The following is a 27,281-nucleotide window of genomic DNA, read 5'->3' on the forward strand; positions in this document are numbered from 1 at the left end:
CGATACTGGGGAGTTGTATTTTTTTACTGTCATTGTCTTTCACAATTTCATGGTTAAGGAGGAATTTGTAAACGTGCTGCCACTTCATGAATGTACAAGGGGAGAAACCTATTTGATGCATTCCTGAAATTTGCAAACACTAGAAACCTTCCATTCTCTAAGCTTGTTGGTACAACAAAAATAACTAGAAAGAATGTGTTTCTTGATCTTTGTGCTGAAGATAGTTCATTTTCAAAATATTTTTCTTATCACTGCAGTATCCACCCACAAGATTTACATGCAAAGACTTTAAAGTTTGACCATGTCATTTAAGTTTTAACTTGAGTGGCAAATTAAATCCAATGATCCTCTTTACGCCACCACAGATTATTCAGAAATTTCTTGATTATATCAGGTTCTGTGCATGGGGGAATAATTATTCATAGCGAGGCAAAGGGGTTTGATTTAGGTCCCTTTGTAGATATCATCTCAGAATTAAATGAGCTAAACCTCCAATTCAACGGAAAAGTACAGTAAATGCTTTTAGGAGGAAACTAAAATTATAGGTCGCTCATTTAAAAATAAGTTCCCTATCACACTTCCGAGTTTTTAATTCAATTACAAAAACCATAATGTCGGCAAACATGATAACCAACCTTTTGCTGAGCAACTTTAAACCATAGCTGCAGAAGTTAGTAACAGGTTTAGGCAGTTTTCAGCTTTTTAAAATCTTTATTAAGATATATATCTGAAATCATATTTTGCAACTTCAAGCAATTTCTAGACTCTGGTAGAGAGGAGTACGTATCACATTATCACTAGTGTTGCTTTAAAAATTTATGAAGTCATTGATCCCACAATCCAACTGGCAGAAACTAAAGGAGGAACAACACTAAAAGCACAGCCCAGTCAATGGGGAAGGAAAAATGGGCAAACAGACAGGCAGAAGGTACCTCAGGGCAGCAGGAAAAGTGAAGAACAGGATTCGAGGAGGGTGGCGTGGGGTGGGGTGAGGTGGGGTGGGGGGAGAGCAGGGAGCACACCAGAGATGCTATGCTTGGCACAAAAGACCAGACAAAACATAGCTGGGTGGGGGTGGGGTGGGGTGAGGGGGTAGCCAGCATGGAGGTAAGACCAAAGGCCTTGCAAACCAGTGTGATGCTAACAGACTAATTCTGGAAGGAAAGTGAAGTACTTAAATCTGGCAGGACAAACCATGTTTGCAAAGAAAACCAAGGATGGACATAACCACGTGGGGGCATCTACTAATGTCCATGACAAGTAAAGAGGAAGGGCGTATTTAGTGCGAAGAACCAAGAAGCGGGGGCAGTCCAACAAAAGAGGAGACTTGCAACTTCCAAGGGAGGGGACTTACTATGAGTAAAAAGCCATGGGTCAACCTGGCATGGCCAACAAGAAGATGGCAAAGGATGGAAGATTCACACTAGGAAAGGAGGAAGGAAAATGCCGCATTAGACTGGGGAAGGGGGGGTGGGGGAGTTGCTGAAGGATGGCAGTTACATCAGTGGGCGTTGGCGACCAATCAGGAGGAGCATAGGGATTACAAACCTAGAATGGAGACTGCAAGTCAAACCAGACTGCAACCGCTTCCAATACGTACGGAGAGGATCGACTTACTAACAACATCCATACATACCTATGTGCAAACACTATCAGAAGCCATCAAAGGGCAGAACCGATTCGAAAAAAGCACAGAACCCACATAAGGTCAATAAGGGAGTATCAGTAAAATGGGAGAACCCACATAAGGTCAATAAGGGAGTATCAGTAAAATGAGATTCCTTTAGTATGATAAGTTGCTGAGTGAAAGGAAATAAGGGACTGCAGCTCCATAAGGTGACAGTAATACCCATTACAATTCCATTGAATAAGCACAGGACGGGGATCCAAATGGAGGCAAACAGGCCAAAGCTAGTCACACTGCCAGTCACTAACCAACACCAACAAATAAGGGGCAACATGCATAAACAAGAGGTCAGACTCAGGTTGGGGAAGTCAGCATCTCTGGGGGCACTGGAAGGGCCTTGCCCCAGGACTATCGTACATTTCTTCTTCTTCTTCTTCTCTTTTGTACGTCGAGGCAGCCTGTAGAGAAAGCAGGCAGAGAAAGCAGGCTTCAGCGAGATCTGGAACTGAAAGAGGGGGGATGACTGCCTGAAACGCAAACACAGGTGGCAGGATGTACAGCTTCATGTCGTACCAATAAACCATAACCTTGATCATCTCTGGGATCAAAAGCTAGAATAAAGGCGCCAGTATCAGTGTCACTTTCCTTACGACCTTTCTGAACATGCCAAACAAAATCAAAGCCCTGCTGTTCCAGATTGGCCCGGAGTTCCTCATCACTTTGGAGGATGAGGTCCCTATGAAAAATGACAACCTGAACCATATTCAAAGACTGGTGAGAAGTAATGGAGACAGGCATGTCACCAAGATTGTTACAGGTACAAAGGGCTGAAGTTTTGATCAACAGTGAACCCAACTGCTTCAGACTCAGAGAGACCACTTCGTCAACTTATCTTCAATAATTTCTATGAAAAATAAGGACCTGGTGGCAATGAAAGTGTTCCCGCCAGTGCAGATCAGGTAGTGGGGAAATGAGTTCACTACAAGCCAGCAAGCCTGGCCTCCTACCAGGGGGTAGTAAGGGAACAGAAGGACAAATTAAAGGATCCATTCCCAACTAAAGAGAAGGCTGTAAAATAAAAAAGTTTTTTGGAGCTTAATACATTCACTTGCAAAGCTACCACCCTGTTATCGCCCACTCCAATTAGTGGCTCTCCCTGTGGGCACCACCCAGCCACAGCACGAGACATCTGGCACAATGGTCATTGCTGGAAGTTCTGATGCTCCATGACAACAAGCAACCATTTCTTGGCAGGCATGGGGAGGTAACAGCTCAGGTATCTGAAGCGTGTTCGTGTTGTCATCGGCTCAACCAAAAGGATACATAATGACCCCATCACTGTGGACTGACTACAGTGCTGACTGTGTAGTGTTAAAAAGACAATGGTACCAATTAAAAGATGGAAAAGCACGGCAACACACCACAGATGTTAAGTAAGGTGTTCTTCTCCAGCTCTCTCTCACCATGGAGACCAAATTTAGAAGAGCACGTCAAACTCCAAAGAGGGACCAAAAACATGGGGGGGTACCAAGAGGAACAAAACCATAAAGGATAACAGAAACCAGGAGGCTAGCCAGGCTGACATAAGCAAGGATAGAGAGGGGAAATGAGAACAGGAAGGTGGAGGCAAAAGAAGTGACTGCAGCCCTGGAGAGGAGAAAGGGCAGCAATAGCTCGGGGCTCCACGTTCACCATGCACAAACTCATGAAAGAGCCACGAGTCCCTGGGATGGGGGTGAGGACTAATCTTTGCAAGGTTACATTTTCGTCAATGAGCATCATCAAGAATAAATACTGATCCAGCCTGACAGACTCCCATCTAGATAACGCATTAACCAGCTTGTTCCAGCTAAGCACCAGATCTTTCTGATTGGTTGGATTTGAGAAAGGGACCAAACTACACAGTCATCAGTCTCTCTGTCCTTGGAATAACTAAAACCAATAAAACCCAACACTGTAAGAGGAAACTACCATGGCCATAAAATTATAAATTATTGACAGAGAAGGAAGGAAGAAGAGAGGAGGGAAAGAAAGTGACTAATGACAGGAGTATGAAGAAAGAAGCACAGGTAGACAAGATGGACACTCAAGATAAAACAGACCCCATAAAGAAAGGAGTGGGAAGGCAGAGGGTGGGGGTGAACCACCAAGCCCAGTCAAAGCCAGTCCAATCGGGGAGAAGGGAGGAGCAACACAGCCTGCCATCCCCTCCACCCACCGATAAGGTTGAAGGTCCCACCATTAAATAAAGCAATAAAAAACCCCATCACAAAAAAATCTTAAAACTAGATCAGCTGCTGAGGCATTGTCAGCTAATGCCAGGGGTAGTGAGTCAGGAAGTCCGTCACAGGGCAGCTAAGTCAGGACAGTCCACAGTAAACACTGACCCACAACGACAGGGAGGGGGGGGGTCCTCACGACGGAGGAGATAACCTTGAGTAAGCCAAGTATGGCCGATGCGGAGCCGGCAAAGGATAACAGAGGCTTTACGAGAGACCCATAAGGAGGACAGCCACCTTTATCGCCCTGAACTTGTTCGGCGAAGAAAGAGTGTGCCATTCTGCATTCCAAGGTCCCCAAAACCTGATGAAGTAATGCCAAGTGAAGATCTATTTCCAGAATGCCAATAGCAAAAGAAGGCTCGTTAGTATCCAATTTAGCCAGTCGATCGGCAAGTTCATTGCCAGGGATCCCAACATGGCCTGGGCTCCAAATAAAAACCACTGAACATCCAAGTTGATCAAGGAGAGAAAGGGAGTCCTGGATAGCTGTGACCAACAGGTGGTAAGGAAAACACTGGCCAATATCTTGCAAACTGTTCAAGGAGTCATTACAGATAGTGAAGGACAGTCCTGAGCAGAAGCGGACATGGTCCAGTGCGTGCAAGATGGCTACCAATTCTGCAGTAAAAACACTACAGCCATCTGCAACAAACGAAGTTCCGTGGGTGTCACATAGGTGTAAGCATAACCAGTGTGACCAGCAACCATGGAGCCATCAGTATAAATCACTTATGAACCCTGGAATGAACTGAGGAGACAGTAGAATTGGTGGCGAAGGGCCTCCGGAGGGACAGAATCCTTTGAATTGATGGAGAAATCAAGACAGAGCTGCAGCCGAGAGATGCACCACGGAGGGGTACGTGCGTGAGCAGAGAAAAGATGCGGTAAAGGGAGGTTGATCTTCGTGTCTGGATAAAGGAGACCATAATTAGGGTGCTTTGGCGTGCAGTGAATGCGGAGCGCATAAGATATCAGCTGTTATTGGTGCAAAACTCACAGCAGTGGAATCACAGCCTCTGCGAGAAGGCTAATCACAGGGCTAGTCTGGAAGGCACCAGTCGCAAGTCGTACCCCACAATGGTGGATGGGGTCTAGTATCTGCAATGTCGAAGGTGACACAGAACCATAGACAGGACTCCCGTAGTCTAAGCGAGACTGGACCAGCGCTTTGCACAATCGCAGGAGAATAGAGTAGTCTGCACCCCAGGTGGTATCGCTCACACATCTAAGAACATTGAGATGCGACCAGCACCTCCTCTTCAGCTGGCGAAGATGAGGGAGCCACGTCAACCGTGTATCAAAGACCAGAGCCAAGAAGTGATGGGTGTCCACCACCTCGAGGGATTGACCATTGAGGAACAGGTCCGGATGGGGATGGACTGTACAGCGACGGCAGAAATGCACGACACATGACTTGGACACCAAAAACTGAAAGCCATGGGAGAGAGCCCAAGATTGCGCCCGGTAAATTGCCCCCTGTAGACGGCGTTCTGCAGCACCCATAACGGAGGAAGCAATCTAGATACAAAAATCTTCAGCATACAAAGAGGGGGACACTGTCGGCCTAACAGCCGCCACCAATCCATTAATGGTGACAAGAAACAAAGGGACGCTCAGCAAGGAACCCTGTGGAACCTCATTTTCTTGCCGATGGGAAGTGCTGTAGGAGGAACCAACTTGGACCCGGAAAGAGCAACAAGAAAGGAAGTTACGGACAAAAACGGGAAGAGTGTCACGAAGGCCCCATTTGTGAGGGGTGGTGAGGATGTGGTGGAGCCAGCTGGTATCATAGGCTTTATGCAGGTCAAAGAAGACTGCAATGAGGTATTGCCGATGGGCAAAAGCCGATCGGATGGCAGACTCCAGGTGGACCAAGTTATCCACTGTAGAGCGGCCACAGCGAAAACCACCTTGAGTTGATGACAAAAGGTCGCGGGATTCAAGGATACAAAACAGCTGCCAACTCACCAGGCATTCAAAGAGCTTGCAGAGGGTGTTGGTAAGGCTAATTGGATGGCAGCTATCTAACTGAGGAGGTGGCTTCCTAGATTTCAACACCGGAATAACAATGCTTTGCTGCCACTTGGTAGGAAATACCCCCCACTCCACAGACAAAAAGTGTTGGAGCATTTGGTTATGTATCCGATCCAGTCCAGGAGCCATGTCGGGACAAAGGGTGAAGGCGCTGGCGAATTCCCACTCGCTAAATGGGGCATTATATGGCTCCAACCAGCAAGGAATGAAAGACAAAGGCAGTCACTCAGAGCACAATTTCCGGACGAGGAGCATGGGCGGATACTGAGTCGATGCAGAGGCTTGGGCAAAGAGTTGTGCGACATGCTATGTGACAAAGTCCGGATGGGTAAGGACAACACCGTGCACAGAAATCCCTGCAACGCCAGTGGGAGGACGACGGCCAAAAATTCGCCTGAGTTTCACCCAGACTTATGAAGAGGGGGTGTGCGGCCCTATGGCAGCCACATATCGTTCCCAGTAAATCCGTTTCTGAAATTTCATTAGTTAACAGGCCCGGGCACAGAATCATTTAAAGACCAGAAGGAGAGCAGTAGAAGGGTGCCGCTTGAAGCATTGCAAGAGCACAGTGGCGGTCTTTTATGGTCACAACAATTTCCAGAGTCCACCAAGGGACCATCTTCCAACAGGGAGAACCCAAGGAAGAAGATTGGCTGAAACAGCTGTGGAAAGAATGGCGGCAGTCAAAAGTCTGTGTAGACTCATCAATACTATTGTGTGGTAGTACAGGGGGGATGGTAGCAGAGGAGAAGGCACCCTAATCAGCTTTAGAAAAAAGGCCCACCTGGGAGGATGACGGAGCGAGATATACTGAAGGATGGTCAAACTATCGGGTAATGATTGCTGTCACATAAGTCATCGTGGACATCCCACTGAATGGAGGGAAGAAGGCCAGGACTGCAGACAGAGAGGTCAATGGCAGAGAAAGTGCCGTGTCCAACACTAAAGTGTGTGGGAGTGCTTGTGTTTAGGAGACAGAGGTCAAGCCCTGCCACAACAGCTTCAACTTGTCCCACCCAGGGCAGTAGCGTGTGACTACCCCAAAGAGCATTGTGGCCATTAAAGTCCCCTAGAAGCAGGAAGGGAGAAGGGAGTTGCTGAGGAAGGGTGGTTAGGGCAAGGGATGTGGTAAGCCTGTTAGATGGGAGATACAGATTACAGATTGTGATTGGAGTGGCAAGATGGACCCTGACAGCAATTGCTTTCAGATTGGTATGGAGGGGAACCCATTTACTAACAATTTCCTTGCGGACCAAGGTGCAAACACCACTAGAAGCCTGCAAGGGGCCAATTTGGTTTTGACAGAAAGCGTGGAACCACAAAGGGTGGGTGAGTAAGAATTGATAAAATGAGTCTCCTGGAGAGCAATGCAAGCAGCAGAGTAGGAGGAAAGAAGGGGTTGCAACTCCGGGAGGTGACGCAAATAGCCATTACAATTCCACTGGAGGATCCTCAAGCTGGAGTCCAAATGGGAAGCGAATGGACCAGAGCCGGTCCCGCCGCCGAGTCACCATCCATCACCAATAAGGATGGGGTAATGTCTGTATAGGTGTGGTCAGACACAGTTGGTTCATTGGCTGGAGGAGGGGAAGGTGGTACCTCAGGAGGTACTGAAGGGGCCTTGCCCCTGTTCTTGTGTTTCTGCTTCTCTTGTGAAGGAAGAGAAGGGCAGACTGCAGTAAGGTCGGGCATGAAATTACACCTGGCAATCTTGGCACCAACTGGCCGCGGATCACGCGGCCGATGTGGAGCTGCAGATCGCCTTTCAGGGGGGTGCCGGGAAGAGGAGTCGTGGGAGAGAGCTCCAGTAGCAGCAGCTGCCAAAAAAGGGGAACACTTCTCCAGCGGGGAAGGGGGAACAGCACCCGAAGGGGTGGGTATGGGTACTGATGAGGAGGGGGAGGGGGAGGGGAGGGGAGTGGGAGAGTGAGGGTGAGGTGGAAGGCGAATGGGGCGGGGCTGGGAAGAGGAGGGGGTAGGAGGGGGAATGGACGTAACTGAAACAAAAGTAGAAGTTTATAGGCACGGGATGGAGTCGGTCATACTTTCGACAAACCTCGGTGTAGCTAAGTCGACGAAGGTCTTGTACTGCTGAGTCCGTCATTCTTTCACATACACTGGGCATGCTGGCGAGCATGGAAGATGCTGCGCATTACAATTTACACACACTGGCAGGGGAGCACAGGCACTCCCCTCATGGAGGGGGCACACACAGTCACTGCAGAGGGATCATTGGTGCTGCGGAAGACATGTGTCCAAACCATAAGCATTTAAAGCAACTCGTCAGTGGTGGAATGTAAGGTTTTACGTCACACCGATACACAATCACCTTTACCTTCTCTGGGAGGGTATCCCCCCCCCCCCCCCCCTCGAAGGCCAGGATAAAGACGCCTGTATCAGTGTGATTCTTTGTAGGGCCTTGCTGTACACGGTGGATAAATCAGACTCACCACTCGAGGTTTGCACGGAGCTCCTCGTCAGTTTGTGGAGAAGAAGATTCCGGTGGAAAATGATGCCCTGTACCGATTTCAAAGATTGGTGGGGTACGACGGATACTAGGATGTCACCGAGATGGTCATAAGCACGCAGGGCTTCAGATTGGGCAGCAGAAGATGTCTTTACGGCTTCAGATTGGGCAGCAGAGGATGTCTTTATGAGCAAAGAACTGGACTGCATTTTACTCATGGATTCCGCTTCGCTATACTTATCTTCGATCATCTCCACGAAAAACAAAGGCTCGGTCGAGGCAAAACTTTCGCCTTCTGTCCTAGTACAAACCAGGTACTGAGGGAAAGGTTTCAACCCAAGCCAGCGAGCTTGTCCCTCTTCCCAGGGAGTGGCCAGGGTGGGGAAGTCCAAAGGATCAGAAGAAGGAGTGTCATGTCTTCTATCACTCTTAGAGACAGTCACAGAATGGGCAGGATGTTGAAGCTTTTGCCGCTTCAAGTGCAAGGCGTCCGCCTTAGTACCACCCATTCAAACCAGGGAGTTCTGATGCCTCAAAGTGATAAGCATCGACTCCTTGGCATACACGAGGCGTCAACAGATCAGATGCTAACAGTGTGATCCCTTGGCCAGGTTGGTACTTAACAGTCCCACCACACGGACTGCCTACCGTGCAGGTGACCTAGCAGGACGGGGGCCAGGGTGCAAGGGGAAAAGGGAGGAGAGGGGGAGAGGAGCCTGCACCCTGGGAACTAGGTTGGGAGTTCATCCCCAATGGCTCACACTGAACAGAAAACATTGGAAATGGAGGTCAAACCCCAAGGGGACCAAAAGCACCGAAAATGAGATGGAGACAGCAAACTAAACAATAGCACATATCAAAACATAGCCGGGAGGATAGCCAGGTCAATATAAAGAAGTCCACCAAGAGGGCAAAGAGGGGGCAGGGAGAAAGGAGTAAGGACATGGAAGGAGAGGAACAGGGCAGTAATGCAGTCTGGAAAAAGGAAGGAGACTGCAATAGCTCAGGGCCCCGTGTGCGCCCCACCCATATCCACAAGAGGAACTGTGGGTCCCCTTGGGGGGGCCGTTTTTTTTTTTTTTTTTTTTTTTTTTTTTTTTTTTTTTTTTTTTTCTGAACTTACAGCCAACATGTAAATTAATTACGTACATAATAAAATAAAACAATCTGAATTACGATCCTTTGAAATACTTCAACAGCATTACACATTTGTTGTAGTAGTAGTAATAGTAGTAGCAGTAGTAGTAAATAGTGATTGCAGTGGAGGCGGCACCTGTAGCAACTTACCATATTTACTCGAATCTAAGCCGCACTTTTTTTCCGGTTTTTGTAATCCAAAAAACCACCTGCGGCTTAGAATCGAGTGCAAAGTAAGCGGAAGTTCTGAAAAATGTTGGTAGGTGCCGCCACAACTAACTTCTGCTGTTGAATATATGTAGCGCTACGTAGACATGCTTTGCAGGCACAAAGATAAATACTGGCGCCAAAACCTCTGCGTCAGTAAATAAATAAAAAAAAAAAGTTGGAAGACGAGCTTTTTTTTCTCCGCCACGAGTTTCGACCACTGCATTTTCATACATTATCCAACGAAGTAAATACAAATTCCATTTTGTTCATCTTCGAATGCAGCAGCATTTCAATGTACTACGAAAATCTGACTGGCAAGACTGTTTGGGATGTTTGTCAATATGGCCAACTCTACATTCTGATTTCTGAATTTCTTTCCTACCTGTGAAAAGAGATGGTTGCTAATAGGAACTATTATGAATTGTGAATCACATGCAGTATTCTCTTTACCATAAGAATAATACAAATATAAACATTTTGCCATGTATTCTTTCATGTTTGCTGCTATCTCATTTAAATCCTGTCTGCCTAATAAACTACGAAACTAGAGTGAGACAACAGCAAAGGCGGAAGAATATAAATATCATGTCATGTTTATATTCGTATTATTCTTATGCCTAATAGTGATACAGTCAGAAATGAAGCACGGCAATTGACTAGATTTTTAAATCTAAGATGCTCTAAGTTCTGTGCAGAATTTAATGTACTAAAGAGGCGTCTGCAAAGATTTTCAAATGTAGAGAAATTTCCGCTAAACTCTCGTTCAGAACATCATCTTTCATATGCAGTCTATTATTTGGTTCTAGTTGATCATTATCAAAGAAAGCAGTATTGTAAGTAACAGCAAATAGCAGTCTCTTGCCATTGTTTCGCCAATAAGATGATTCCTTAAAAGAGAGAGAGAGAGAGAGAGAGAGAGAGAGAGAGAGAGAGAGAGAGAGAGAGAGAGAGAGCTGCGGTAGCGTGCACAAGAGCAAAGCAAGCCATGCCGCGAGCGGCGACAGGTCGTAAACACTCATTATCAGAATGCGACAAACAATGCATGATACAGCACAGTAATGCATTTTCAGCTTAGAGTGACGTAAACACCTATAACAAAGAGAACGGCACTTATCAGATCAGAGAAAAAGAAGCAATCAATTCAAACCAGACGAAGCACGCGAAAAAGGAAGGGTACCCGTATAAATACAGACGGAGAGCCTGACGCATAGCAATGGCTACCTGGTAAAGCTAACTGCTAAGCTTACGACTCGAACCAAACTACTGTAGCTGTATCGTCATTCATTTGACCTAAATTGTGTTTCATATTACAATGGACCAACTTTGTTTCGAGTTGGAGGTGTGGCCTAAAACGTTTCTCTCCCCTTGAATTTCGAGTCTCAAATTTCAGGTGCGGCTTAGATTCGGGAAAATTTTTTTCCTTGATTTCGAGTTTCATTTCTCAGGTGCGGCTTAGATTCGAGTGCGGCTTAGATTCAAGTAAATACGGTAAGACACGAGTTAAATACGTCCAAGCACATAAGAAAGTTGGACAGCAGTGATCTACAGTATACTGTAAAATTCTTTTTTGTTTATAACTTGTCAACAAAGACCCACTAAGGTTGGACGGCTGGAGGGTGTGATACTTGGGGCCATGATCACCCTCACCACACAGTTTCAGAAAGTCAATCCCACCCCTGCACCCACACCGCTCTCCCCTCTCCTTGTTAGCGTAATTTGAGGAACAGTATCTCTGTAAGTAAAAGTGTTGAGAGCATATCAATGGTAAAGAGACTGCATTGCCTTCGAGCCAAATAACTGATATCTGTAACTGCTCGTGAACTGTAGATGGTAACAATGTCACATAGGACATACACTGTATTTCAAATAAAAGAAGGCACACAACAATAAAGACTTCAACACTCCCAAACTTAATAGGAATTTTGCAGTTCATGACAATTACTTCAAGAAATTCTAATATCAAAGTGATGAATACTTAATCACCACCTACATAATAAAAGTGAAACTACTGTAACAAGCATGACAAATGCAGTCTCTACGACAAACCTGCTGGAATCTCCACGATAGTCTCGTCCACGTTCATATGTGCGCACTACCTCCCCATGACTGGGATAGCGGTCATCACGTCGGCGGAGATCTAACTCATGACGTAAGTCATCACCGCCGCGTCTGGGTAAAAACAAATTAATGTTAACAATAAGTTTCAAAAGCAGTAACATGAAAAATTATCAACTGGGACGGTGAATTTCAATGCAACTGTGCTCAAAATCTTACAACACACTGCAAATAATTTGCAAAAAATAGGTTTCTTTTTCACAATCTACAAAAATTTGTCAGCTCTCAGTAAATGGAGCCTTGCACAATTACCATTCCCTTCTCTCACAAGTTTCTGAGAAAGAAATAGCTATCCAAACTCAATATGAAGAAAGGACAACTTAACACGTAATTCAATCTTATGGGAACCTAATATCAAAAGCAAATCAGCTACTAAATTAATAAAACTGCCTCTGTTTGCCAAAAAGTTCATTTGCAACAACTTCGTTCGAAAGTTCTAAACCCTTTCACAATTATCTCCTGTTGCCAGGTGCAGCTGGGTAAGAGGAAAAAAATGTCTTCTCGTTTTAAACCCATCTTACCCTCTTGAAGCACAATATTCTAGTCCACATTCATTTAATTTCTTCACAGGCACATCCATCTTCAATTATCTGTAGCTCATTTTTCCTGCTGGAAGGATCCCCATCTCCTGTTCTTTCGTCATCAATTGAGTTTACAAGCTCAAACTGTTTGTACCTCCTTATCTCCTATCTTACAACCAGGGCACAGAACTGGTACACTATAGCTTTGTACATATCTCTCTCTCTCTCTCTCTCTCTCTCTCTCTCTCTCTCTCTCTCTCACACACACACACACACACACACACACACACACACACACTGATGAAAAATACAATTTCACAGGCTGAGCTACAATGTTGAAGTAGTTGTGTGCCTATCCGAAATTCAACACTTCCATTGAAGAGTATTAATTTTCTCTACCCATTTAACTGTACAACTTCATCAATTTATATCTTTACATTTCAATTTCTTATTTTGTGTTTCATCCTGTGTTCTGTACTTTACACAGATTTAACACGTTCGCTGCGGTATCAAATACGAGCCACTAACCTACAAGGCAGAAACTTTAAGGGAGCATTTACCGCGAGCCAAAATCTTACTGAAGCAAAATTTTGCAGTTTTTGTTCCATATCTGAAATATTGGCAGTTAACAGATACAAGCATCACTCACATTTGGATCCTGTGATAAGCTTGTGACTGTCATGACCATTATATAAAATAATCTCAATGGCTCCTCTGATTTATTCTCAATGAAAAGAAAATTCAAACAACAAGCAAATGCACACCTTTGTAAAAGCAGGAAAAAAAAACTGGCAATGAGAACACTGAAAAACTAATAAAATGAAATAACTAAAGATAATCTGACATTGTTTGTAGAAACAAAATAGCTCTCTTTGGGAATATTGACAACGTCCTTTGCTAAACAAAATGCTGTTATACAGCAGTTTAGGCAGTATCCAATATTGTTTGAATAGTCTGAACACTCATGTGGCATGTCACCACACTTGCCCTGTTTAACACACTTTCTACACCTCTTCTTCATGATTTGCTCTACCCCTTCAGTTGGTTTCTGCTTTTGCACATTGTGTGTTTTACTATGAGTTCTCTTTCTAACATATCTTCGAAATCACATTGGAGAAAGTACCTCTTTATTATTTTACTTTCCGAGTTTCGATGTACAAACTGAGAAGTAGGCTATTAATAAGAGGAAGTAAATAGACTGTCAATTAAGTGGAAGAATAGATGGTTTTTTTAAGGTAGCAGACAGTCTTCCATTCGCATAAATAATATGACAGCATCTGATCCTGCCTATCATTCCCAGAAATATTTGCATTGTATTGGCAGTGACTTCGAGATTGTTTGCTGGCGTTAATTCATAACTTTTACCACTGTGTTCTGTAATTCCATGAAAATGTAATCATCATCTGCTCTATCCTTCCATTTTCCAATCGTCACGCATTGCAAATAGTGAGCAATAGTGTTGCCTTGTTTTTCAGATAATACCACTTCAAGACTGTTCCTCCTATTTAACCTCAGTGTTCCAGTGCAACACATTTTCAGATAGAATAAGGTTTAAGCTAACCTGAAAATGTAGTAGTAACTGTCCAAGTAAATATGGTTTCTTCTCAAACTGACAAGCATCCCCACATACACAGCACTCTTATTTACAAAACCATCTGGATTGTTTAGCCTGTACATTCTGATGCTGTATTTATGCCTTTTTTATTTCATGTATATTGTCTGAAGGATGATCTCCTCTTCAAAGAATGATCGATTCATCTACAGATAGGTCTCTTTCTGGATTAAAAAACTCTACACATTCTATTGTTAAAATAATTTAGTATAGGTTGTATTTTACATAATCAATCATCTGGTTTTAGGTGTCCTGCTTGTGGATTTTTAGCAAAATGTAATGAGTGTAAGATGATCGCACATTTGTGTCTGCTCATGCTCATCACTGCTGTTCTATTTTGAAACAGAGGATCTTTCTACCAATTATCTTGGAATCTAGTGGTTTTCCATTATCCATACATAACGCAATACTTAAGACCACAAGTATTTCATCTATACTAAAAGGTTTCCAGCAACAAAGCCTAGATCTGTCCTCCATATCATCACTAGATTCTTCTTCCACGCTGTCATCACTAGGCACATTTTCTTGCTCCGTTCTGTTACCTTCGAACTCGAAATAACTGTCTTGTAATATGTTCAGTAAATTATTGGCACTGAGATTTTCGTTCTTCCTACAATTTTTAGCATTAGAAGGTCCTAGTGTCTGTTGATAAGCTAGCTGTCATTTCAAACAATCTAATTCTCAGACAACTAAGCACATGCAAGAGAGAGAGAGAGAGAGAGAGAGAGAGAGAGAGAAATGTAAAATCCACACTGGCTAGTTTGTCACGGAAATGCTTTTAAGGGTTAATAGCACTGAGTTAGTGACTCATGTTGATGCTTAAAAGTGTCAGCCGCAGCGAACGTATTAACCACCTTACCTCAATTTTTTCCACTGGTCATGTTCCCATAACATAAACTGTTACAATTCTGAAACATTTTTTACTTTATTTCTTTTGGTTCTACTGCAGATTCAGTTCTCATAATAAAACGTAAATTTTAGAATAAATCATTTACAGACTGCCATGTTTTTTCACCTATGACGAAGCCTCATTGTAAACACAATACACTGCTTAGGTACTTAATACTTTCTATCTATTGCATATAGCTTTAGGTTCCTCTCCTTTTCTTCTCATGCCAATTTCTTCCACACATTTAACTGTACATACTTCAATTCTTCTTATTTATCATACCACACTGGTTTTTCACTTCTTAAATATTCTTTAACAACATACAAATTTTACTTTGTTCTCATATCATGAATTTTCTTGTTACATAATGTACCTTATATTTGTACACAATAAGGGAGGGGCAGAGTATCTGCTCTTTACAATCTTAGGTAACCATGTTATACATTACAGCATTTTGTTGTAGCTGCAGAAATCACTACACACACTGCCTTATTCATTTACAGTGTTCCTTATTCAACTCGCCTGTGCGTCCTATCTGTTTGTACACCAAAAAATATATCTTCTTTGAGCCCAAAAGTATCCTCATGGTGATAATAGCATCCACTATCAAAACTTTTTCAAAATAAAAATTGAGCTCCTTACATTTTACATTCAATTTTTTCCTTAATACAATCCTGGTGATTTCATTAGAAATATGGGAGATCATTATCTCTTCATGCAATTTCCAACTTCTTTCTTGAATCCCGTTTTAATGATTTTTGGGCAAATTATTTGGACTCTCTTCATCTCCTTCTATGATTACCATCTCATCTGTTAATTTTCTGGTTCAGCTCCTTCCATTTCAGCCAATGAGTCACCTGTAGCTTGTTAAACGTCTGCTCCTTTTACCTGTCAACATCCATTGTTTTCTTAAAAAACAATTTCTCACTGCCCTTCCCTTCATTTCTTCTTGTTTTCTTAATTCTGAACATTATCCAAGCTTTTCTTATACACTGCTCAAAAGAATTAGGGAAAAATGGCTTCAGGATTCTCCCATACTCCACTGAGAAACAATTGAGGACTAGGTAAGTTACCAAATTTCCCAAATTAAGTACACAACAAAACAACATCACATCTCATTCACTTACATAACAAGAACTCAAATGTCTGACAAGTGTTGAGAAGGTGAAAACAATTATTCATCCTGTCATATTGGGAGCTTTTCATTGGAGTTTGTGTGACACCTTCAATAACTTCTATGCCCTCCATGAGTGTTTATCACCATCTGACACCTTCATGGCATATTCCGTTTAAGCCTATGGAGGTCACCCTGTGGTTCCATTCCCATTCTTCACTGCGAGTCCTTGAGGATTCTCCATAAGTCTACGGTGGATCAGGACAGCCACAAACACATCTGTCAAGTAGGTCCCACACATGCTTCATGGGGTTTAGGCCAGTAGTCACCGCTGGATCCTGCATTACTTCAATATCCAGGCTTTGCAAGACACTCCTGGTGATGCCTGCTAGGTGGGCCCTGATATTACTGTGCACGAGACGGAATTCAAGGCCACCACTGTGCGCAGCAGCCACCACATGGTCCAACAGGATCTGTTCAATGTACTGCCTCACTGTACAGAGATGAATGACGAGATCCCTACAGCTATGCCTCACCACACCATTACAGACCTTTGGCCAAATCTGTCAATTTCCTGGACAACATTTGGCAGGTACCTCTCACCAATGTGCCTCCATGCACTAACACAGCTGTCACCTTGTTTCAGAGGAAATCTGGACTCTTCTGTGAATAACACGTTTGGCCAGTAACAAAATTCGCTAGTTGATATGAGAATGGCAGGACTGAAGGCAAGATGCGAAATATTGTGTCAAGCAGATACTCAAACAGGAATGCTGGATCATAAGGTCCTTTCTTGTAACCTATTCCTTAGTCTGATCAGACACAGTGACACCAGTGGCCCTTCTGAGATTCTCTTGCAGACCTATGGCAGCAGCCGCACGATGACCCAGCACAGAGATGGCCAGGTATCTGTCTTCACAAAGGGTTATAATGCGTTGGTGACCTTGCCCAACTCGCCATGTATATTGACCTATCTGTGTGTACAGTGTCCACAAATTATGGATGACAGACAGTCATTGGAATCTGCAACAACACATTGGAAAGACCATCCTCCTCAGATCAAACAGACTGTCCTCTTTACTTGCACTGCTTTGCATTTAGACATCATGTTTCATGTGCCTGGTTCAATACAATGTCCACAAATTACAACTGTTGTCTGTGTACCTCACTAGAGGTACATACTTCCAGTACTCACTTTCTTCTGAGGGGTCACCTGATTCTATAATGCATTATACAACAGATGGCAAAAGACTTTAGTTGTCATACATACTGGAAGCAGTGACTCAGGCTATCCAATAAGGCCATAGGTATCAGCAGTATCAAAATAGACTTAACATACTGGACATTGATACATGTGTTCACCTAATTCTTTTGAGTCGTGTATTCGAGAATTCCATTAAAATTCTTTTTCATGGTGTGTATCACCTTGCACTATGAACAAATTCTCTCTATCTCTTAAATAGAATGATCTAGTTGCATCTTCTGCTTGTATATGCATCACATTACTTTTTCTTTTTTTAGTTGTGTTTATCTTTTTATTATGTACTTCAATCAGGATATGCTTTGTATATTTTCCCACACACACTTATCTAACATTCCCATTGCCTCTTTTGATCTCCTTTTAGTTCAGCCACTTCTCATCCACAATGTTAATTTTTGTTCTTGATGTTACAGATACGAGTTTTCCTTTTATCTTCTAATCTTCCCCACTTCTGTCTGTGCTACACGACTACTTCCTTCAGGCTAATGAAATTTGACACTGCTAGCTCTGTTGCTACTACATTACAACAAATTTCTTCCTCGGTGGTAACATCTCACGATTTCAAACTAAGCTTTCTGGACTATTATACAGTTGAATGCAGTCCTGCTCATTCCCTTGTCTTCTTATTCTACTGTTCTTCCAAAAGAATGTGTTTCATATTTCCATTTAGTTCACTGCAAAACAATCAATAAACATGTTATCTGCTGAATTTCTGTTTCTACACTTAAAAGTTACTTTTATATACCTGTTCCCCACTACCTCTCTATATTCCGTCTTTCCAAATACTTCAGAATTCCATGGTGTCTTCTCCCTTACTTAGAGTTGCAGAAGTCTTTTAACTCCTAGTTACCAGTGCTCATTTTAAAATATCAAACTTACAAAAAAGTTGCAGCACCTGCCTTTATGGGTCATATTTCTAAGACTGAAATGAAGAACAATATGTATCTATGTTCTATTCCAAATGATGACTGTTCTTTGACTGTCACATGTATCATTCATATGATATAAGAACCTTCCTTAATATTGTCAATAACTTCCATTCATCAATCTTGAAAATTTCTACAATTCAAAAGCATCCACTGTTCAATGAATTCTGTTATGTTCATCTACTTGATGATTTGACACTGACTGCCACTCCTAACTGAAAATTCCTAGAATAAAGTTCTCAATTAAAAAGCTTTGCTTTTACCTCTCATAGCGATCATCTCTCTGTCCCTTTCATACCCAGATGTAGAAGGACGATCATAGTCACGATGAGTACGACCATAATCACGATGTGATGTCAACGGTGTTGCAGACTCACGATGTTCTGGTACATAGTATGCATCACGTGATCGGCCTTCTGAGTAGCGTGGTGGTGGAGGTGGCGAAGGTGGCTCATAGCGAGAATGGGAACCTGTTAGTTATTTAAAGATCCAATAAAAGAATAGGTAACAATAAAAGATCAAAACTAAGATAGACGGAAAATACAGACTCAATACAACACTTACAAAAACTGAAAGTCATTAAACCTTAAAGGATTATCATGTAAAACAAAATATGCACTTATTACATTTATACAGAGGAAATAAAATTAGTTAGGTTCCGCCTCATATAATTTATTCATATGTGGACAGAGAACTACTTGTCGAAACATGTTCCACTGGAATTTATGGCTAGACTTCACTAGATATCATCTAGTGACACACAAATATATGAAGTGCCTTAAATGGCCTCCACTACTATCAGTATAATAACACATTCACAAAAGTTAGTATAAGCCGAACATGCTGTATAGTGTAAGGTAATTGTCTCTTCTCTTATTTGCCTGTTTCAACAAACTTTTGTGGATTGTTAGCTGTGATAGTAGTCTTTAGACAGCAAAACCAAATTTATAAGATTGAATCTCCTACAGCTTCCCCCCCCCCCCCCCCCCCCCCCCCCAAATTACATTCTCTCAGAATAAAGCAGCAATATTTATGCCAATCATAAACAAATAACACTTCAAAGCTCGAGTAGAAAACACACTTCAGAAATGTTTGCGAAATGCACCCACGAAGTAAGTTTTCCTATTTTTTTTTCTTTTTTAACAGAAAACAGTTACATGAAAAACTTTATTAGCAACATATACAGTAACGTTTCAGCTATTTTTTGACATGGTCACCAAAAGCACTGAGCCACCTGTCATATTGTGGGATCAGCTTTTGTATTCCTGAGTCACCGAAGTCTGCCTCCTGTGAATGGAACCAGCGCAACGACAGTCATCTTCAGCTCTTCGTCATCGTCCAAGTGCTGACGGAGGGCAGGAATTTCTTGAGTTGAAAGAAAAGATGGAAATCTCTAGGAGCACGATCAGGGCTGCATGCTGGATGATCAAAGAGCTCCCAGATGAACTTCTACAAAACAGCTGCTGTGCGATGAACCGTATGAAGACGAGCATTGTCATCAGTCAGCACAACACCCATTCCACACCTCTTTCTGGATGGCACGTCACAGTGTCCACATTGTTTCACCTGGGCACGAAGACAATGAACAAAATGCCCTTCCTGTCCCAGAACACAACGCACATCACCGCCTGCACCGACATAGTCTGTATTAATTTCATCTTCATCAGAGTTCCACTATGACACCAATGCATGGACTGCTACTTGGTTTTGGGGTCAAGTGAGAAATCCAAGCCTCATCGCCCGTATCGATACTGTCAAGATACTCGTCGCCATCATCATGATACTGCTGGATAATGTCAGTGCTGCTCCAAAGCATTTCGTTTTGTGCTCGAGTGTCAGGTTTTTCGGCACCCACCTAGCATACATTTTCTTGAACAACAGGTGCTTAGTGACAATTTCATGAAACAAGGATTGCAATATCTACAGAAAAATGGGCTGCTGGGCTCCATAATCGAGAAGCGAGAGTTCTCCAGGATCCGCTGCCATACCAGCTCAATCACATGATCACGATTAGTGATGGCCGTCCACTGCGCTCTCCATCATGGACACTTTGATGACCTTCAGGGAAAAAAGCCTACACTAGTAACACAACATTCGTTTACTCACGAAGTTCTGCCCACAGACCTATCGGAGCTGACAGTGAGTTTTGATGGGTGCTATTTTTTCATGCACTAAGGAATCTTATTACTGACCAAACCTCAGAGGCAGCAGGAGAACAAAGAAGAGCTGCCATTTCAGGGAACTGCTGCTGCGGTGCTGGCACCAGGCGGGACCTGTCCGGCTGGCATTTGATTGCCATGTCATAGATCTGCTGCACATGCAAAATTGTCCACCTAAATGTGTCTACTTTAAAGTAAACAACACCGGAAAACTTATTTTCCGGATGTGCTTTGTAGAATGTTTGTTCTTAACAAGAAAAAAAATATTTCTTATATAACACTTCTTACAAATCTTTCTTAGGAGATTTTTTGTAGGGAAGTCTTAAAACGTCTGTGGTATATCAGGAGTGTACGCTACCATTTGTGACAATTGTGGTACCATGAAGGAGGCATGTAAATACAAAAAATGTTCAAAATTGGGTATTTATGTAATGATCATACTTCACAACAGTATGGTGCATGCATTAAACGAAAAGTGCCAACTAGCTAGCCACGTAGATGAATTTAACATAGTGAATCATCATCCCTCAATAACTGTACTTGGCTGACAGCAAAGGGCTTTATGTGAGCAAATCACAGTGTTGCATGCTTTGACATCGTGTGAGGCTGCACTTTGTAGAAAATAATATTACTTCAATTTGCACAATAGTAGGGTACTATCAAGCATATGCGACATGACAAAGGTGAATGCCATGGGCTGCTCACAACTGCAAGTAATCTCCAGAGCAACCACTGAATCAGGAGGAATATCTAGGTTTTCAAGAGAACTTTCGGAGCTAAACTCAAAAAGATCAATCCTAGCATACAGGTTTCAAAGATTGTTCTGGATGTTTACTGGGTACCACTTCTTCATTGACTCAGCCATTCATCTGACTTATCTCCTAATACACATGCCAGATGTTCACCCAATTTCATTAGCAAATAAAAATTTACTTTCCATATGCCACATAAATAGAACAGCATCAATAAAACTACACTGTCCATAAACAACCATTCACGTAACTTATTTTTGATGAATGGATAATTTCTTTCTTTCTTTGATTGGATATTACACTGAATGATGCCTTATTTAAGTCACTGATGACATCTTCAGATCCCTAGAAAGAAATATATATAACATGGCTGTTTCTCAGCAACCGTATATAATTTTCAAACATAGGAATTATAAAGCCAACATCAGATGATGTTCCTAGCTAGGCAGTATGAAAGGCTGGAACTTGTTTCGTTTTATTTTATTTTTCACTAGAGCATAGCTGACCACTGCTCTCTCTCAATGTAATTTTACAGTTTATCAAAATTTCATTCTGATGAAGATGTCCTTAGTAGGTGTAGAGACCTAAATCAATGTACCAGTTATCGGCAACTTTTGGCTGTGTAATCCTATGTTGGGGGGAGGTGTGTGTGTGTGTGTGTGTGTGTGTGTGTGTGTGTGTGTGCGCACGCGTGTGCGCGCATTACTAAGCAGAGCAACCAATAATGTGTGATACTAACACCTGAAATAATTTTAGTGAACTGGATGAGCTGAATACTGAAAACACCTGAAAATTGTTAAATAAGAACACAAAACAAAAGATTTGATACATATACTCATATAGTCTAATGTAACACTACATTAAAAAATTCCATTCACATCTCCATGTCAATCAACAGTGGATGTCACTGAAGTACTGTGATGTGGTACAGGTTGGCTAGACATACCATGTTAGTGACTACCATAACAATATTATGCTAGTTTTTGAATGTAACAACGATCCACACATTTATACTTTGTGACCAGCAGTGCTACTATCTTCCTAATTTTTTTAAGGTATCAATTTACATGATAGGGCCATGCAGTAATGTGACCTAAACAAGGCCTTCATGTGTGATTGGGCAGTTGACATTACTGTATATAAACTCCTTCGCCAGTGTGTTACTTGACCCTGTCAGAAAGAATAAATTGTCTTTCTCGTGGCACTTCCATGATATAGGCGTCTAGGTGATAGTGATTAGCAACTTGGACATTTTCCTTGAAATTTCCAATATCCAGGTGTACACTGTGTGTGTGTGTGTGTGTGTGTGTGTGTGTGTGTGTGTGTGTGTGTGTCAAAAATGCCATGTTAAATAGACAGAAGCAATTAGGCCTACTTCATATTGTAGTGTGCATATGATTGCAGGAAATGAGATGTAACTTGACAGTTAACTTTGCAAAGTAGTACACATGTTGTACTTGGGGGAACACCAAACTGTACTCCTTCAACCACCTGTGAATGGAGTGGAGGAAGATAAAATTACTCGCACTGTTGTACCAGTGTGGATTGTTGCACGATGAGAGTACATAAAACGTACAGGTTAAGCTCTTGCTTCCACGCCAGCAGACATACGACAGGCTATGTCTAAGCATCTTATCCATACTACACAGCACGTATTTGAATTTTGATTTTTTTATCATCTAGTTAGCTGAATGTTGCGATAATTTCACGTATTCAACTCAAATATATACCACTGACAAAGGTACATATTCAGAACACAATTGACAAACCACTGGGACTTGCGAAACACACCTCTCCGTAGGGTGTCCACATTAAAATTCCTGTGGAAAATCATGCAGTTGCATAAGGAACAGCATTTTTGTATTCAAAATCAAGTTGTTACAAGCAGTAGTGCTAACTGCGACATACCATAAACTCCTTTTCTTATGCCAAATGTAATAAATTTGGCATTGCTAGTATTGCAACTGGGAATAGCATCTTCTACATCAGAACACACTGCACGTGACTACTCTGTTTTCCAAAAGCTGTTTGGGACTTTTCTGGAATATGTAAGTATTGTCCAGGATCAGAGCTTTTTGATCCTTCTACTCTTAAACACACATCCATCGCTGCCGTACAATTCTGTTGCTGGGTGTTAACATATCATTAAAAAAACCACAGAGCAAAAATTAAGACATTTATGATCATGTGATTTATTCTAAGAAAGATCACTATTTGCTTTTATGTTTACTTGAATAATAAATGTTTTTTTTTTTCTTTGAAAACTCCACCCTGAATAAAATGCATTGCTTCTCTCTCTCTCTCTCTCTCTCTCTCTCTCTCTCTCTCTCTCTACCCATACACATTTCAGTGGCAATACACTGTCATCACTGTAGGTTCTCCTTTGTTCTCCCTAGCAGTGCATTTGGTTTTTCACACTGCTGTATTTGTTTTGTAATATGGCTTATGTTCAAATACAATCTGCCATCCGCAATTTTGTTGTTGGTGGTAGTGCATTTCACATTGTCAGAACTCCATTAAGTTTATTAGACATGGATTGTTTCTACGTTCACAATACGGATACTACACTTACGTACCATAAACGCTGAAACAATGCATGTTTCGAATGCTTAATCAGTTGGAATGATAGCTGTGCAGCAGAAGATAGCAGTGTGAAAGGCAAGTGTGAATTGCAAGTTTGTTGTGCATTTATATTAGCGTATCTGGTTACTTTAAGGTATGGTCGTCCTTGTTAACATCCAAATATATAAAAGCTCATCGTTCATTAATATTTAGCTTTTAACACTCAAATGGATTTATCTTGTAGATACAACATTTCCTAATGGATGCATGCTAAATTTATGTATTAACAGTCACAATGATAACAAATTTTCACATATGAAGTTCCAAGATGGTAATCATCCATCACTGACTGAAACCAGTCACCACTTATCGAAAATCGGTATTACGCCAAGAATGGAATTCTTTAATCTTTACTCGATCACTGTCATACTCCAAAGTCATATAATACTGTAACACATATTTCTGAAGTCAGAGTGGTTAAATTATGAACGTAACTGTCATGCGACACCTTGAAACATTCCTTTGCTTTCTGCTAAGAAGTGTTCTAAATATCTTGAGCGTGTGCTTGCTGCTGAGGAAGTCATTGGGCTCTTTTTTCCTTACTCTATACCATGAATCTTAATATTTATCAAAATTACAGTCCTTAAGCATATCAAAGCAGTGTAAACCAATCAACGTTTCAAAAAGTGGATATACTTATATAATAAGATGACAGAAGTTTCTGAATATTTCCTGCCTAAATATTTCAACACTCACTTTTCTTTCCATCACAGGGTTTATCTAAACTGCACCATTTCTAAGATTATATATGACCACACAGATCAATGTGTGTGGCACTGATCAATAACTTAACACATATTACAAAATTAGTGATTAGTGCCCTTCTTAATAGCACAAATCACAAAACCATAATTGATAAGACATGATGTGAAAAGATATGGTGTTGACGTCCAGCATGTAACAGATGATAAACGCAGGTATGTCTCAGCTCCTGTATATTCCTGTACTAGCTAATCACAAATATGAGACCCCACTCAGCCATCTCTTCTGGTTGAATGTGAAATATTTCAGTCTTTGCAACTGGAACACACGATATGTAGTTCTCAGTGCATCCAAAATGTAAATCACATTTCTCATTTTTTTGTAAGATTAAATTGGATGAATTTGTTCTCTCAATAAAAAGATGCTTACAACTGAGATTAAATATCTAACGAACAACAGCATCACTGGAGTCACTTTGTTTCCATTTCTGCTATCCGTATTATTAATCATTAAATCAGCAGAAACAAATCTGATGGTTGACTCCATATACCAATTGTCACACTTTACAAGGAAAGGTCCCCAATGGTGAGATCAACTTCCTGAAACCAACTATACAGAGATGTACGTTAAGGTCCCATATATCACACCCTGCAACCATTCAGCCTAGTGGCCCCTAGTTTGCGAATAAATAATAATAACAATAATAATAATCCGAATTTTGTGTGATGCTCTACAGCTTTAACAAAGAAATATTAAACAAATTTGTTGTGTAGCATAATGATTACAATACAGTCTCCACATGCGAAGTGTTGTGGGTTCGAAACTTGTGAAGTGCTCTGAATTACTTTATTTTTTATTTTTTTTTTCAAATTCTTACTGAAATGACTGATTTTTTTCACGATATTGGTTTAAATGTAATTTTTTTTATTTTTATTCATTTGTGAAATCATCTTAATAACAGTGTTAATTTTTTCAGTTTGTTTAATTTTTTCCCATTATTCTTTTTACACTTTAAATCTTTGTGCAAGTGAACTTAATTACTTTCATTTGTCTATCATCATTTGAAAATGGCGATCTATCGGGGGTAAAACCAATTTATTTATACTGAATGTGCAACAGTATCAAAAAAGTATTTTTCATTCAAGATATACCTATTTTGGGTGGTAATGCTCATACAAACATTTAAAACATAAATTCCTATTCCATTAGGGACAAAATAATGCAGACGAAAATTTAAACAAAATAAGGGATGGTAATCAAAATTAAATTCAAGGAAAATAAGGAATAGAAATAAGACTACAATAACATGGATGAAAATGTAGGACGATAAAATGCATGAACAAAGAGCCAAAGTGAAAAAATATGATAGGAAGAAAAATGAGAGCAGATGGAAAATGCATACAATGAGGAAAATGGTGCGACAGGAATAGAAATTTTTAAAAAAGTACATTTTAAACCAATTAATAGAATATAAGTAATGACCAAAGTCATTTTGATAAAGATTTAAGAATAAAAAATTTCATAGCACCTGATGAGATTTGAGCCCATAACCCTTGCATATAAGGACCACGCCTTCACCAGTTCACTACGCATCCAGTCCATAGGCCATTCCTTGTTTATAGATGTAACGCTCACACGAAATTCTGAAATTTTTAACCATCACTAACACAGCCCACCATAGTGAATGGCTGGAGCTTTTGGTATCTGGGAACTTAACCTATATTACCATATAGATGGTTTCAAAATTTCTATCCCACTGCTGAGGACCATTCGTTGAAAGTTTCAAAAAGTTCTTGGTACACAACCGAAATATTTGATAATAGTGAATAAATGCACTGTCCAAATTTTATACATGGCCTGTCCTGAAGGGAAATTTCGATGACAGATTTTCAAAATCTTTCCCCACCTGCAATCCAATGGCATACAATCTATTACATCAATTCAATTCTCTCTCTCTCTCTCTCTCTCTCTCTCTCTCTCTCTCTCTCTCTCACACACACACACACACACACACACACACACACACACACACACACACACACTCGAGGGGTAGGGGGGGGGGGGGCAGGAGAGGGAGGGGCGATGGAAGGGAGGGGGGCTATGGAAGTATGATCTTCCTAGGAGGATTCTTACCCCATGTTGCTTGGATATATCAACAACTGTGGAGCTCCATCGTAATTCACTAGCTCTCACCATAAAGGCATCCCATCACATATTCTTTTCGTCGTTAATTCTGTCTGAAGCCGGAAATAGGATTTGCATTACCTGTTATTTAGAAACTTATTTAACGAAATATTAAGTACACTACTGGCCTTTAAAATTGCTAAACCAAGAACAATTGCAGATGATAAACAGGTATTCATTGGACAAATATATTATGCTACAACTGACAGGTGATTACATTTTCATCAATTTGGGTGCATACATCCTGAGAAATCAGTACCCAGAACAACCACCTCTGGCCGTAGTAACGGCCTTGATACACCTGGGCATTGAGTCAAACAGAGCTTGGATGGTGTGTACAGGTACAGCTGCCCATGCAGCTTCAACACAATACCACAGTTCATCAAGAGTAGTGACTGGTGTAGTGTGACGAGCCATTTGCTCGGCCACCATTGACCAGTCGTTTTGAATTGGTGAGAGATCTGGAGAATGTGCTGGCCAGGGCAGCAGTTAAACATTTTCTGTATCCAGAAAGGCCTGTACAGGACCTGCAACATGTGGTCATGAATTATCCCGCTGAAATGTAGGGTTTCGCAGGGATCAAATTAAGGGTAGAGCCATGGGTCGTAACACATCTGAAATGTAATGTCCACTGTTCAAAGTGCCATCAATGCGAACGAGACGTGAC

The 27,281-nt window shown here is 41.6% G+C and overlaps 1 protein-coding gene across 5 annotated transcripts in view; it reads right to left on the bottom strand.

The window, feature by feature from the left end:
* LOC124777495 (serine/arginine-rich SC35-like splicing factor SCL33) overlaps nt 1–27,281 on the bottom strand; it is a 162,608-nt gene that overhangs the window by 19,390 nt on the left and 115,937 nt on the right. For 3 of the 5 annotated variants that reach the window (XM_047252936.1, XM_047252935.1, XM_047252934.1), the window contains 2 exons: nt 18,459–18,665; nt 11,804–11,926 (listed from right to left, as the gene is read on the bottom strand). The exons of 1 other annotated variant lie outside the window; for it this stretch is intronic. In XM_047252936.1, coding sequence (XP_047108892.1) covers nt 11,895–11,926; nt 18,459–18,665 — 239 coding nt within the window. In that variant the 3' untranslated portion in view covers nt 11,804–11,894. The remainder of the gene's footprint in view (nt 1–11,803; nt 11,927–18,458; nt 18,666–27,281) is intronic. One more of the 5 variants, XM_047252937.1, reaches the window with a different exon arrangement.

Source organism: Schistocerca piceifrons, chromosome 2, assembly GCF_021461385.2.
Source record: "Schistocerca piceifrons isolate TAMUIC-IGC-003096 chromosome 2, iqSchPice1.1, whole genome shotgun sequence".
Classification (NCBI taxonomy): Eukaryota; Metazoa; Arthropoda; class Insecta; order Orthoptera; family Acrididae; genus Schistocerca; species Schistocerca piceifrons.